The 15545-nt window shown below is 42.9% G+C and overlaps 1 protein-coding gene across 1 annotated transcript in view; it reads left to right on the top strand.

Moving 5' to 3' along the window:
• Window positions 1–15545, top strand: part of EDIL3 (EGF like repeats and discoidin domains 3) — a 234899-nt gene that overhangs the window by 170760 nt on the left and 48594 nt on the right. Inside the window, 4 exon segments of the mRNA XM_033086417.2 lie at window positions 9809–9964; window positions 11007–11031; window positions 11034–11075; window positions 11078–11149. Of these exon segments, the coding sequence (XP_032942308.1) occupies window positions 9809–9964; window positions 11007–11031; window positions 11034–11075; window positions 11078–11149 (295 nt within the window).

Here is a 15545-nt window from a genome sequence, read left to right as displayed (position 1 = left end):
CACCAGGGACAGACAGGGACAGACAGGGACACCAGGGACAGACAGACAAGGACAGAAAGGGACAGACAGGGACACCAGGGACAGACAGGGACAGAAAGGGACACCAGGGACAGGCAGGGACAGACAGGGACAGACAGGGACACCAGGGACAAGCAGGGACAGACAGGGACAGACAGGGACAGGTAGGGACAGACAGGGACAGACAGGGACAGAAAGGGACAGACAGGGACAGAAAGGGACAGACAGGGACAGACAGGGACAGGTAGGGACAGACAGGGACAGACAGGGATGCTCAGGGATGGACAGGGACGATCAGGGACACCCAAGGGACACTCAGAGACACTCAGGGACAGAAAGGGACAGACAGTGACAACTAAGAACACTCAGGGAAACTCAGGAACACCCAGGGACCCCCTGGGACACCCAAGGGACACCCAGGGACACCCAAGGGACACCCAAGGGACACTCAGGGACACCCAAGAGACACCCAAGGGACACCCAGGGACACCCAAGGGACACTCAGGGACACCCAGGGACAGTAAGGGACACCCAAGGGACACCCAGGGACAGTAAGGGACACCCAGGGACACCCAGGGACACTCAGGGACACTCAGGGACACCCAAAGGACACCCAGGGACACCCAGGGACACCCAAGGGACCCCCTGGGACACCCAAGGGACACCCAGGGACACCCAGGGACCCCCTGGGACACCCAAGGGACACCGAGGGACACACAGGGACACCCAAGGGACACTCAGGGACACCCAGGGACAGTAAGGGACACCCAAGGGTACACCCAGGGCCCCCCTGGACACCCAAGGGATACTCAGGGACACCCAAGGGACACCCAGGGACACCCAAGGACACCCAAGGAACACCCAGGGACACCCAAGGGACACCCAAGGAACACACAAGGGACACCCTGGGACACTCAGGGACACCCAAGGGACACCCAAGAGACACCCAAGAGACACCCAGGGACACCCAGGGACACTCAGGGACACCCAGGGACAGTAAGGGACACCCAAGGGACACCCAAGGGACACCCAGGGACACCCAAGGGACACTCAGGGACACCCAAGGGACACTCAGGGACACCCAGGGACAGTAAGGGACACCCAAGGGACACCCAGGGACACCCAGGGACACTCAGGGACACCCAAGGGATACTCAGGGACACCCAAGGGACACCCAGGGACACCCAAGGGACACTCAAGGGACAGTCAGGGACACCCAGGGCCCCCTGGGACACCCAAGGGATACTCAGGGACACCAGGGACACCCAGGGACACCAAGGGACACCCAGGGATACCCAAGGGACACTCAGGGATCCCCTGGGACACCCAAGGGATACCCAAGGGACACTCAGGGTCACCCAGGGCTGAGCTCCTCTCAGCTGGAGCTCCTCTCCAGGCTGTGCAACCCCAGCTCCCTCAGCCTGCCCTGGGCACAGGGATGCTCCAGGCTCTGAATCCCCTCTGTCCCCTGCTCCAGGAGCTCCCTGTCCTCCTGTCCCGAGCAGGAGGAGGGCACAGCACTCCAGATGTGCCCTCACAGGGCTGGGCAGAGGGGCAGGGTCCCCTCCCTGCCCTGCTGGCACTGCTCTGTGTTCCCAAATCCCACTGTCCTTCCAGGACACTCTGCTGGTCAGGGACAGCTCACTTCCCACCAGAGCCCCCAGGTCCTTCCCCATCTCTCCACCCTGTGCTGGTGCCTGGAATTATTCCTGCCCAGGTGCATTTCCTGCATTCCTCTTATTAATTTTCAGACATTTCTTCTCTGCCTACCTCTCCACCTTGTCAAATTCTTGCACTCTCAGAACCTTCTCCTTCCATGAGTGATAAGGTAAAAAGACACTGTTCAAGCCTCAGCTGTCTCAATCAGACTTTTCAAGCATTGTCTACCACAAAACCAAGCAATATTTAATCTTTTTCAACCTAATCTTTTGCCTGCAAATGTTTTTAGAAGGAAAAAGTATTTGGAGAAAAAGCGTACAGATAAATACAGAAAATCTCACCAAAGGATAATTTTATTATTTCTATATCAACTCTTTTTTTGTTTTCTTTACTTTAGAGCCCTAATTTTAAAAGATAATCTGTATTTTAAAAGATAATAATAACATTTCATGGTTGTGGTTGTAGAGATTCAACATATTATCAGTTCCTTAGGGTTCAGGAGATATCATTAGCAATTTGAGCCAACCTTTTCTGGGATTACCTTGGCCATGAAGAAAGGGAATAAAGATAAATATTTGTGCACCATTTCATTGCACTATTATAATTAGATAAGTTTTATTCTGGTGGAGGGATTAAGTAAGCTTCAGATTCCCACTCTTAAAATGAGCTGGGAATGTGCAATGGGATCTGACAGGGAAGTTAGATCTCCTGAGAGTTCTCAGATTTCACACATTTAACACTCCTTTAATCAATACACTGGATGACTTTTCAAACCCTAGGATTCTGTAATTCTGTGATTTCTTGGTCTGGGAGCATGCACAGGACCTAGACAAAACCCTCTGAAGCCAGAATGGGAATTTTTCCCCGTTGTCCTTTTGGGGCTTGAGAGAAGATCATAATTTTATTTGGAGTTTTTACTGGAGTGATCTGCCAAAGTTTTATTAAAAAAAAAAAATAAACAGATGGAAAATGTGTGAGAGAAAGTACCTCTCAATATCTGAGGCTGTTTCACAAGCAGAAATTTCCTTGGGTGTATTTTCATGGTGATTTTAGTGTTGCACCTTTTTGAATTCCCTTCTTTTCCCTGAGGAAGATGGTTTTCATGTAGGATGAAAAGAAAAGTATATTTTTGACCTGAGCCTGGCATCACATCTTCTAGATCTATGAGCTGCTGATCAAAGCTATTTTACAAGGGGAAATGCATGCAGATATTTTCCCTGGCATTTTTATTTACATATTCTTAGGCTGATTCTTCAGGATGTCTTCTAGACATTGTGGGGAAGTTCATTCTGAGAGCCATTAACATTCCAAAGGCAGGAAGAGTTTTCACAAGCTCAAAGCACATGAAGAAAGGAATAACAGCAATAAATGACCTTGGTGCTTCTTAGGTAAGATTCAGTTTCAGATAGTTAATACTCATTTGATCAATACTTTGCAAATAAGATGACATTTTGCAGGGCTACAAACCTCTGAACAATGTGAGATTGATTATAGGTCCCTTCTTGAGATGACAGTCTAAACATGCCAGGGTTTGAATAATTCATATAACCCTGCTAATGGCATTCATAACAACTACCTTTGGGACTAAAATAATGACTTAATAATAAGAAGGAACAGACTAAGCAAGTTTTTACCCTGTCTAATTATGTAAACTCTCTGAGGCATAAATTGAAAGTTCTCAACAAAAAGCCAAATGAAGTAGGTGCTTTTTGATAATTCTCATAACATATGTTCCTCCACATTAGCATTACATGGGCCCAACAATCCTTGCATTTATGTTCTCCATACAAGCAGGGTCTAACCCATATTCTGATCTCTTCACAAATTGAATCAGTGGTGCAATTTGCATCTCTGGTTCTGCACACCTGATTTAAGGCATTACAGTAAATTCACGATTATAAACCGCACCTGATTATAAGCCGCACGTTCCAATACAGAGTGTGATAAAAGGTATCTGTTCTATCACCATCTGTTGAGGGTGGGGCAGTGATCCTTATCACTGTGGGAGATATTCTGCTAATGGGCCATCCATTGAAACCAGGCAGGGCATTGTTCTTTATCTTTTCACAACCCATCCTTCCTCCAGCCAGTCATTTTCTGCTCATGGCCATTGAGTCCCACTGTGGCACTGATAAAATTACTGCATCCCATTGGGAGTTGCTCCAGCCAGGGGAAGAGCCCAACATTTCTTACCAAGATAAAAACAGAGGGTTTGGGACACTAAGGGAGCCCCTTTCTCCACTGGACTCCAGAGGGAAACCGGATTTCTCCACATCCCCACTGGAGCTCCGGAGGGAAACTGCACCTTGTCCAGGAGCACTGCTCCAGCTGAGCCACATCTGTCACTGCAGGAGGATGCAGCCACCATGGAATGGGACTGCTGCCAACACCCTGCCTGACGGGTGTCAGGCTGTACTCTGACTGTGTCAGGGTTTGGGGTTTGTTCTTTGTAGTGCTGTATTTCTATTTTAATTTCCCTGGTAAAGAACTGTTATTCCTAATTCCCATATTTTTGCCTGAAAACCCCTTGATTTCAAAATTATAATAATTTGGAGGGAGGGGGTTTACATTCTCCATTTCAAAGAGAAGTTCCTGCCTTTCTCAGCAGACACCTGTCCTCCAAACTAAAACAGCAACTTTACATTCTTTGTCCATATATAAGCCGCACCTGATTATAAGCCACGCTTCGGGTTTAGACCAAAATTTTAGTCAAAATGGTGCAGCTTATAATCGTGAAATTACTGTACTCTCCTTGAGGGTGGCCAGGGTGATGAGCAGTTTTTTGGAGGGGTGGCTGGGATGCAGGTGAGCCCTGAGGGATGTTTGTTCTTACCCTGGGGTGTGAAAAACTGGGAACAGCAGGAGGGTGAGTCTGTGGAGGATTTGGCAGCAAAGTCGTGAGGGTGCTTTGCTGTTCCACAAAAGTGGAACAAAACAGGATCAGAAACAACCTGGGTCTGTCCTCAAGGTGCAATCCCACCATTTCCACCTGCAACAAGTGTGTGCTCCCCCAGCCTGTTATAAGACAGCACTTCACACTGCCACGTGAACATTTCACAATAAAACGCGTTTTTCTCCCCTCCCAGCGTGTCAGCAATAAATCACTGCACCTCCTCTCTGTGTGCTGCTTAAAACACACATCACTGCCACTGTGCTGACTGCATTAATGCCCTGAACTAAATCCAGGGGAGCTCTGCTGACAGTGCTGATTAGGAGAGTATCAAAAAGCCACAGACAGGCGAGACAGATGAGCACCTTGTGTGCAGGTGCCAGCGAGGCTTTAAGGCAGGGGAGTTAATAGAGACTGACCTGCTGTGCCCTTCCTGCTCCTCATCACCAGCCCAGGGTGGAAAACAGCAGCTTGTCCTGCTCAGGCTGGGGGGAACAACCTTGGAGAATGGAAAGGAAGCAGGGGAGGGAGCTTTCAGACTCGCTGTCTTTCCCATGTTGTGTCAGGTTGTTCATTAAAAAACATTTCCCTGTTTTTCATCACAGAATATTTGTCTGGGTGCTTTCTATCCAGCTTTGTCAGAATTACGACTTTAAAAAAAAAAACGAAAATAGAGAAGAGACAAAAAAAAAATTAAATTTCAATCCTTCAAAACCTGATGAGATCAGCAGGGAAGGGTTGCTGTAATAAATCTTTTAATGCCAGTATAACCTTGATCTCTTATTCAACCCCATTTTTATATGAGTGATGGTGAGTAGCAGTAAAGATATATTTACTTTGTGCTAGAAAAGAGGAAGAATTATTTATGACAACACTTTTCCATCTCATAACTGAAACAGGTAAACACCTCTGTTCTCCATAAAATGCATTTCTGTTTATGAATCTGAAACCACATTTAGGGTCTCAAAGACCCAAGGTTTCATGTAGGCTTTAATTTGAGCATTTCTGGAAAGCTTGCTCCGGAGGAGCACTTCAGACAAGGCTGTTCTGCAGGAAATGTTATTGCTAACAGTGAGATAACAAATGAGGGGAGTGTGGTTATGGATTCTGTCCAGGAGCATCATCTAAGGGTCTTCCTGAAGTCATCCTGCCTTCTCATCCCTCTTCTCCTCTCCTGCCTGGAATAATGCAGATAAGACAGATGCAGTTGGGTGGTTTTTATCTCTTTTTTTTTTACCCAGTTTATAGCTTCTGCAAGCTAAATATGCTAACATTTGATCATAAATTGTAAAGGGAAGATTAACACCTTCCACTGGAGCTGTCCCAGTCCCTGCTGCTCTGTTACATTCACACATTACAATTCTGAATTTAATCTTCCTTTCTGCTGTGCTTCTAAGGTTTGTAAACCACGCTGAGGAGTTACTGGTGGCCTTTGTTTTGTGGAGCCCTTTGGACTTGTTTGTGAAAAACAAGATCCTGCCTTAACTCACATACACCATCCAGATTTGCAGAACTGGCTCTGAATTGCCTCTGAAAACGGTGCACTCAACAGGAACTCATAAAATTACCTTGTTCACATTGCCACTTTCTCTTAGACAAAAGGTCTTCCTCCTTTATTTCCTTTCCAATATGGATTTTTTCAGGTTCCAGTAAAATCTAGATAGGGTGTGTCATCACTGTGTGGACAGTAATTTAGCACCCCCAAACAGATTTGGGTGAGTCACTGGAGTCCAAAGCATTAGTGAAATTGTTTAATAGGTGATCAGTGCTGGGAGCACCCTGGTTACTTTTTCCTCTTCTGTGGAGAAAGCTCTGTGACCTGCTGTGACCATCACAGTGCTCTGTGCAACCATGGCCTTTGGTTCAAACAAACAAGATTAGAAGGAATTTCAGGGGCTTCTTAAACTGAAGGAGTTGGTTTTATTCCCCAGCTCCCTGCCCTAGAGGGTGTCTGCCTCCAGTGATTTTTTTGGATTTGTTTTGGCTGCGTGGATGCCCAGCAGAGGACACGAGATGGTGATTCTTGTCACAGTCCCTGAACTCACATAAACTGAGCTGGCTCCATGCCTGTGCTCTCCTGGTGCTTTCTCCAACCCCAGCACTTTGCACCATCCACCCCTTGTGGATTTAAATCCATTGGTGTCCCAGCATTGGCTTCATTTTACACAAGGATTTACCTGAGCAGCTCAGTGCTCACCACTCACCCAGCCCCAGAAATCCTCCTCACTGCATGCAAAGCCAGCAGAGCAGATTCCTCAGCCTGCAGGTGTCAAACAGAGCCTTACCTGAGTTTCCCAAAGGTCCTCGTGCTGTTTTAGGGTTCTGGGATCACAGCCAAATCCCTGGAATATCCTGGGTGAGCCAACTCTCATGGAAGTTACTGGATGCAGGAGACCCCTCTGAGCTGGTGCTGAATGCAGGCCCTTGAGCAGAGGTCAATTCAATCCATTGCTCTTAAAATAAATTTAAATGGTAAATGTTAAAATAGTAAAAATGGTCTGGTTTCATTCTTTTTCTTTCTTTTCTCTTTCTTTCTTTCTTTCTTTCTTTGTTCTTTCTTTCTCTTTTTCTTTTCTTTCTTTCTTTGTTCTTTCTTTCTTTCTTTTTTTTTTTTTTTTCTTTTTTCTTTCTTTCTTTCTTCTTTTCTTTCTTCTTTCTCTCTTTCTCTATTTTCTCTATTTCTCTATTTCTCCTCTTTCTTTCTCTATTTCTATTTCTATTTCCTCTTTTTCTCTTTTCTTCCTTCCTTCCTTTCTTCCTTCCTTCCTTCCTTCCTTCCTTCCTTCCTTCCTTCCTCTTTCTTATTTCTCCTCTTTCTCTATTTCCTTTATTTTTCTCTTTTTCTCTTTCCTTTTTCTTTTTCTTTCTTCCTTTCTTCCTTTCTTCCTTCCTTTCTTCCTTTCTTCTCTATTTCTTTCTCTATTTCTCTCTCTTTTTTCCTTTCTTTCTTTCTTTCTTTTTCTTTCTTTCTTCTTTTTCTTTCTTTCTTTCTTTCTTTTCTTTCTTTCTTTCTTTCTTTCTTTCTTTCTTCTTTCTTTCTTTCTCTTTCTTTCTTTCCTCTATTCTCTGTTTCCCTATTTCTCTTTTTGCTTTCTGTCTCTTTCTCTCTGCAAGTTGATTCCTCAAATGCCTATGCCTCTCTCTTTTTCTTACAAAGCCTTTACCATGCCATATTTCTTAAATTACTGAGGTAAATCCCTCAAAACACTACTGATCTTCTTTCATCCTTGCTTTTTCCCAGTTTATCTAGCTAATGATAAGGGAGCCTTAATAAGCAAATTTGTTACCTTTTTAAAAAAGATGTGTTATTCTTTTGTTCCTATCCTGGTGACTTTCACCTCTTTGTTATAAAACCCATTAATTAAAATGTGTATTTTTCTGTCCAGAATCCACAAAGCAGAGTTTCCTAAGATATTTTTCCCTGTTTTGCCACAGAAAAACATGTTTGGAAAAGCTTTTAGCACTAAGGGACACAGCTCATGTTTCTTCACAGCTTCCTACTGAAGTATATTTAATAAGAAAGATTTTGGCACCTGCTTCATTACTGCCATTGCTAAAGTTGTAACATTTTCAATTTTTGCTGATGTCGAACTTGTAAAGTTTAAAACACATAAAAGAACCCAAAGATACAAAGGGAAAATTAATTCCTGCTGTATCCATAATCACTGAAAAGCATGACATTAGTCCAGAGGGGATTTCTAGATAAGCAAGCCATGGGCATTTGAAAGCATTTATTTTTTCCCACTTCACTGGGATTTTTCTGCAAACCTTGACAGGATGTGTAGAGCTTGGAAAACAAGGCAGGCTGGTTTTATTTCTTGTGTTCTATCAAGTTCAATATTGCTTAAAAATAAAGCTCAGTTTGTGACTCAAAGGATGGGTACTGATCAAGAAATCTCCTGAAAGAAAAGGTTCTGCAAATGGGAAAAGGGCATCCAGTGTTTAAAGCCATGGTGATTAAAATCTCAATAAATTCTCATTTAAAACAAAAAAAAAAAAAAGAAAAAATTCCCATGAAGTGAAAGATGAAGATGCTACCAGTCAGCAAATAATAATATCTGGTTTCCCTGTGCTTTCCAATTTGTTTTTTCAGATGGTATTCACTTCATTATCAGCAATTTTGTAAATACATGGAAAACTGGTTTACTTGCCTGTTAATTAATATTCTGAAGTTCCACACAGGGAATGAACTTCTCATAAGAGATTTACATAAATCTTTAACTGGGTACTATTCCATGTTAGCTACATTTTTAATGTACTTATGGGACTAACAGTAGTCTCTGGAGCTGTCCTTTTACAAATACAACATCTTCATTTTATTTTGTTTTCCCCTCTGGGGGACCAGGAATTGGGGAAAAGAAGTTTTCCAAGGTTGAAAAAAGTCATGCATCTCTTCTAATTTATACCTACCTGAATTCCTGTCTCCTCACTGGAATTTCAAATATTCCTTGAGCTTTCCTGGTATAGGTGTAAAAATACTTCCTGTAAAAATTCTGGTGTTTTTATAGGAGGTTTCTCCTCTCTCAATGGGTCTAAACCTCTAAAACACACATTGTTAATCCAAAGGTCTGCAAGAGTTTAATAATTTCTTACAGGGACAACTATGGTAAAACCACAACAAAAGCCAAGTATTCCAAAAAATAGTGGGGAGACAGATAGACTCATTCCATTAAAAACAAAAAAAACAAGCAAAAAGAAAAGCAAATCCCAGAAAAATGAAAAATTCTATAGTTTGGACAAATAAACCAGAGATTTCCTATTGTGCACACAGAAACATCTTGCTGTCAGAACTTCCATCCAGTTTTAGTTTCACATAGAAGTTTGATGCTAACTTTAGACCTTTGGTATGGTATTGCAAATTTGCTTCTACTAGAATAGAAGATGAAGGTTTTGGTAAATTATTACCCTGTTTCATTCCCCTTTCAGGCAGGAAATTTGTAGGAATAACCTATATGTCAAAATTAAGTAATATCCCAGCAATATTCTATATATCAATAATATATGTATATATGGGTGCACACATGCAGGAAATAAGTATAGTCCAAGCTTTTGGTTCAATTTTTTCTTTATTTGTTTTATACATTTGCACATGAAATTCAAAGAAGATCTAAAAAATCAATGCAAGTATAAAGGCAGTCATTTAAATGCTACAGCTGTGGTTTTTCCTCTCATTTAAGAAAAAAAAAAATTAAAGAAATAAAGGATTGTGTCCCTCAGATTAACAGCATGCTGTTATTTCAGATAAACCTCCAGAAGAAGATGCGAGTCACTGGAGTTATAACCCAAGGTGCCAAGAGGATTGGGAGTCCAGAATATGTAAAATCTTATAAAATTGCCTACAGCAATGATGGGAAGTCATGGACAATGTACAAAGTAAAAGGCACAAAGGAAGACATGGTAAGTTCTGTATCTGCATGTATCTGATGGTTTAGCTGTCTTCAGAAGATGGGATGTCTCTGTATCTAAAACTAATTGCCTGGTAGTATGATATAGGTTCACTGTTATTATTTTCTCTGGGAAAAAAAAAAAAAAAATCAACAAATTTGCATTTTCTCTCTGCTAAGAATTTCTTACACTTTAACTGATGATTGCATAAATACTATTTCCCAAGCTAGAATAATCCTGTTTATTACACTTAACTGATTTTCATATTAATTAGTTCACCAGTAATTACTCACTGCTCTGCTTTCAATTCAGTTTTTATTGCATTGGCAGATCAGTGTTAACCCTTGGAAACACAGAGCCCATTCATCAGTGCTAATCTCTGTGCTGCACAAACAGTATCATCCATTGGGGTGTGTGTTTACAGTTTATGGTTACCACTTATTTGATGGAGCTGTGCACACAGAGCAGGAAAAAAAAACCAAAAAAAATCTTTGCTGTGTAAATTTGCATAGAATTCAAGCATTGTGGGGCATTAGATGTAGTTTCTCTATCAGGAAATTAAAATGTTGTGTGAAGAAGGGGGGGAAACAGAACAGGGATGTCTGTTTAGAGTGAGGGGTGAATGGAAAAGTTCTGGTGGGTTTAATTCATCCCCCCTGTGATCAGTGGGAGCGCACTTCAGTGGGAGCTGGATCAGGTTCTTGAACCAGAGGGGTAAAAAAAGAAAAAAAAAAAAAAAGAAAAAAAAGAAAAAATTTAACTGGGACTATTTTATACATTAATCAAGGAATAAAGGCATAATCTAGTTGCACTAGGAGCAACTTTCTGAGAGTGACAGGACAGAGACCTTGGCTCAGCGCAGGTGGCAAACCCATCACGATGCGACACCGTGGTAGGGCATTCCGCTGAGAAAACTTGTGCTGGGCGATGCAAACAGCTGCAATTTGGGTGAAACCCCTCACAGACAGAACAGTGCTTTTCAGACACTCCAGGGATCCTCCTGATTATTTTTTTTTTTAATTTTTTTAATTGTACAAACCTTGCTTCCCCGCAGGTGTTCCGCGGCAACGTGGACAACAACACCCGTACGCCAACTCCTTCACGCCGCCCATCAAGGCCCAGTACGTCGGCTGTACCCCCAGGTGTGCAGGAGGCACTGCACCCTCAGGATGGAGCTGCTGGGCTGTGAGCTCACAGGTGGGGACCCCCAGAGCCCCCTGCCCTCCTCCCCACCCAGCCACTCCATGCCCCACGCTAGCCTGGTTTATCCGGGTGCTCCCTGCTGCAGCAGATTCTTTATAGGGTGCAGGAATGAGCCAAGAGTCAGACTCTCATCCAACAGCATGGAAAAGGTCCTGGTTTATCCATCTTTACAGTTTAGCCATCCTGACTCTGACTACAGCAAGGCTGACCGCTGTTTCCTGCTGGGCTCTGGCTGCAAGGGTTGGTTTTGCTCTGACCCAGGCTTGTAAAAGAGTTATCTGCCATTAATTAGTGCCCTGTCTTCATTTTCTTCTGTCTTCACTCAGAGTCAGGATTAAAAACACGAAGGACATTAATTTCTCAGTTGTTCTTGGTTGTTTATTAAATCTTATCTAAAGCACAGAGAGTTCTGCAGCACTTCCAGCTACCAGCTAAAAGTGAGCAAAGTGGAGCTGAGTCCAGCTGGTTACAAGGTCTTTTCAAGTTAAAAAGTCCAATAAAGAATTAACACCTGTATTATTTATACTTTTGACCCAATAACCAAAATCTTGCGACCCACAGTGCAGCACTGACTGTCCAACCAAAAACTACTGCCTGAAATCATGAAGAAGAAAAAAGAAGACAGAAAGAGACAAACCCCAAAAACCTCCATCTGGTCCCACACCTATTACTGTATTCTAAAAACCCCAAATTCCAAACCCTTCACCATGTGAAATCACATACTTCTATTAAACTACACACCCATGATTTTAACTCCATCACTCAAATTTGGAAGCTTCTCCAAGACCTCAGGCCAAAAGCAGTGTTCTCCTGGGGGTCAGAAAGCGCAGAAAGATCAAAAAATCCCAGATTTCTGGGATCCAACACAGGCTCTGACTCCATCAGACCTAGACTGACCTCATAGCAGATATTTTGCTGCAGCAACTCTCTTTCTTTGTTTTATTCTTCTTTGTGTCTCTCTGGATTTTTCCATCTTTCTACCTCCTCGAGGTCCTCTTTCTCCAGGTCCTTTTCCTCAAGGATCCTCCTGACCATCCAACCCACCCCTTTTATCACATTTATCTTTATCAGTCACAGCTGCAGCCCTATAGATGCCAGGCTGTTCCTCTTCTTTGGTAATTAAAACAACTATGGTTTATCAGGGGTAAGCTCGTCTCTAATCTCATCTTCTGCACCCAGAGCTTTCATTCTTTTTTTATCTAAGTTATAAAATCAGCAACACTCAGCCAAGTGAATGTGGTCACTTGGAAGAGTAGTAGGGCTGTGTGGTACAAACCCACTAACACTTCATAATTTTTTTTTTATTTTTCTGTGTGTGTTAATCTCCAGTTGGTCAACCTAGAAAAGGTCATTTAGCAGCTTTAACATGAATTGATGGATTTTTAGCCTGAGCAGCCTAAAAGTCTGAAAGTCATCCTGAGCCCCAGAGCTGACTGTGCACTGCTAGGGAAATTTGGGAAATTTGGGAAATTCTTCCTGGCTGTGAGATGACACCGCCCCTGTGCTGTGTGACATCCTCAGAGGGGTGAGACTGCTTCCCCTGCTGCCCAGGACCAGAACAATAAGATAAAATTTGCTTTAATCAGGATTTCAATTTGTTTTCTGGGTATAGCAGAAGCAGGGATAGCATCTTGTAGCAAAAAGTAAATGGACCTCAGACTTTTATCAAAGCTCTGAAATGTAAAGCCTGACCTCCAGGCACCTTCTACAAGAACTGTGTTCCCTTACAAATTCAAAAAGCATGTAAATTTTTTATCCTTTTCCAAGAGATAAACCTTTCCCTGGCTGGAGCACTCCACAGATTCATTTAGGAGTGATTTTTATGTGGCTCCCTGTTTACTCCACAAACAATAGTCACCCAGTGCAGGAGTGATACATCAAAACAGCTGGAGTTAAACAATTCTCACTCAAAAACAGGTTCAGAAATGAAAAGTTAATGCATTAATCTCAGTGTAGCCCTTTTCCAATATAGATAGGTTTGAGAGTAAATAGAAAATCCTGTCTAGCTGCTTTGTTCTATTAGATTTTTTTTTTTGTCTTCCACTTCTGGAACCACAATTTAGGGTGAGTCCTTGCCAGAATGACTAGGAATTGTTTTGCTCAAAGAACTGTGAAAGCTAGTGAAGTGAATAAATTTCAGTGGTCTCCTACCAGTGTCAAGGTCATCATTTCTTAGAACTGTGGACAGCCAGGGCTCAGCAGAGCAATTTCAAACTTACTGAAAGAAAGGTGTAATTGCACGGAGTAATTCTGAATTCCAGGTGGTCTGCCTTGGGTGAAAAAGCACTTTGAGGGGTCTGCCCTCTGTACCATGCTCTGGTGAGAGAGAAGAGAGTGAGTGATAGGCAGAGGGAGACTTGCAGCACCAGATCATCACAAAAGCTAATTCCTTCTTAGGACAAACTCCAGCAAAACATTCAATGCAATCTGGTTTAGCCTCATAAACAGCCTTACTTACAGAGGATCCACATCTTACTGAAAACCAGGATCAATGCCAGTGGACCCAACCATCAATAAATTAGGCATTAATTTTCACAGCCCTGTGTTCCTGCCTTTCCTTGTGTTTTGCACATCCCTGTGTCCTGCCCTCCCTCTCCCTCCCCAGGGTATTGATGTGAGGGGAGAAGCAGATCACAGCTATTAGGATGCCTTTATTCAATAAGCTGTTATTAATTGCAGCACCAAGCTGTTGGTTTTAGCAGCAGGTGATCTTTAAGGTCCCTCTCAATCTGAACCATTGCATGATTCAAAAACACAATGAAATTTTTTTTTGATCTCTCATTTTTTAGGAACAAAAAAAAAAATCACAGCATGAATCCAAACAAAATCACCTTTGCCCTTAAATAATTGACATATGTTGCTTTTGCCAACACTAGACAAATCTCTGCCCAAGACAAGACTCAAGCAGGCTGTTGCACACAGATCCATTTGTGGGCTTGCCTTTGGATATTGAATATTTCCTTTGAGGGTTTCCTGAAAGAAGAAAGATGAGGGGCATGGTATGGGATGCAGAATGAAAAAAGATGCTGTGCTGCCCTCTGAAGAACCTTTGTGTTGATCATTCCAATTTTCAGGTGCTAATCCCCACTCTTTCCTTTTATTTCCCTGCTCCTGTTTCATCAAGCTAGGCCAAATAAGACCTGCAAAATTATGCCTAGTTAGATTTAAACATACAGAGGTATCAGGGATAATTTATTACAGGTATCCAAAGCATCTCAAACATTCCAGCCTGAGATGCTCCACTGGGTGCCTGCATCAGCTGCCTCTGACTTCAACAGATCTTAAAAAAATAAAAATGGAAATTGAATCCTTTCGCAGCGACACAGAAGAGCAAAGTTAAAGGTACAGCAGAGGAGATGTTCCAGGCAGATATATGTGCAAACACACACCTGTGAGGGGTGACACAAAGCCCTGGTTTGGTCCTTTGTGCTGTGGGTCACCCAAACAGCCACAACCTCTTGTGTCAGGGGCTGCTCTCTGTGGCACAGCCCCAACAGACCCTGACACCTGTGTGCATCACGTTTGCCTCTCCAGATTCTCACTGCTCTTCTCACTTTCTCTGCCTACCTTTCACAACAGCCTTCCCACCCCCTTTGGGGGCACAGAGGAGGCAGTGAGTGTAAAATCCCATTAATCCATGCACGCATGCACAGGCACACAGGCAGGCACAGCTGTGGTTTCATAAATCAATAATAATGCTCAGAAAAGATAGAACTGGTTTTGATGGATTGGGCCAGCACTGAATCACAGCTTTGACAAGCCATGGTTTTGTGTAAGGAGTCTCCTTTGGATTCCTGGGACGAAACGTTCCTGCTGACAGTCCTTGTGATCCTGGAGTGATACTTCAGGGTTTAATAATAAGCAAAGTCCTTCTCCAAAGCAGCAGATTAGTCTCTCTTGTTTCTTCTGCCAGTTGCTCCCTCCCACTCCCAGGAAAACTGTTTTGTTGTGGTTTTGAACGAGTCCCTCCTGCAGACAGGGCTGTGCCATTTGTGTGCTGAGAACCAGTTATGAAAGACTGTTTTGTTGGATTTTTCCCAAAGTTGACTCTGTTTTCTCTTGGTTTTTAATTATTTTTTGGGGGGTAGGGGTTTTTGTTTGGGTTTGTTGTTGTTGTTGTTGTTGTTTGTTTTTTTTTTAATTTAATATGAAGCATGTCAATATTCAAATTTTAAATTCAGGACACACTGCATTAAAGATCATGCTGTTAACAGTATAACTGCACATATGCAGGTTTTTGACTGCTGGGACAAGGAGGAAATGAGAAAACAGATTATTTTTTTTTCTATGTTCCCATCTCCATCTTTTCCATCTTTCACTTTACCTGGTCTGTCAAGCATCCATCTTTCCTGTTCTCCTACCACCCTTCTCTCCCAGCCATTTTCTTTTT

The sequence above is a fragment of the Catharus ustulatus genome (assembly GCF_009819885.2).
Source record: "Catharus ustulatus isolate bCatUst1 chromosome Z unlocalized genomic scaffold, bCatUst1.pri.v2 scaffold_26_arrow_ctg1, whole genome shotgun sequence".
Lineage (NCBI taxonomy): Eukaryota > Metazoa > Chordata > Aves > Passeriformes > Turdidae > Catharus > Catharus ustulatus.
Note: the sequence above shows the minus strand (reverse complement) of the source record. Positions and strands in the feature narration are given on the sequence as shown.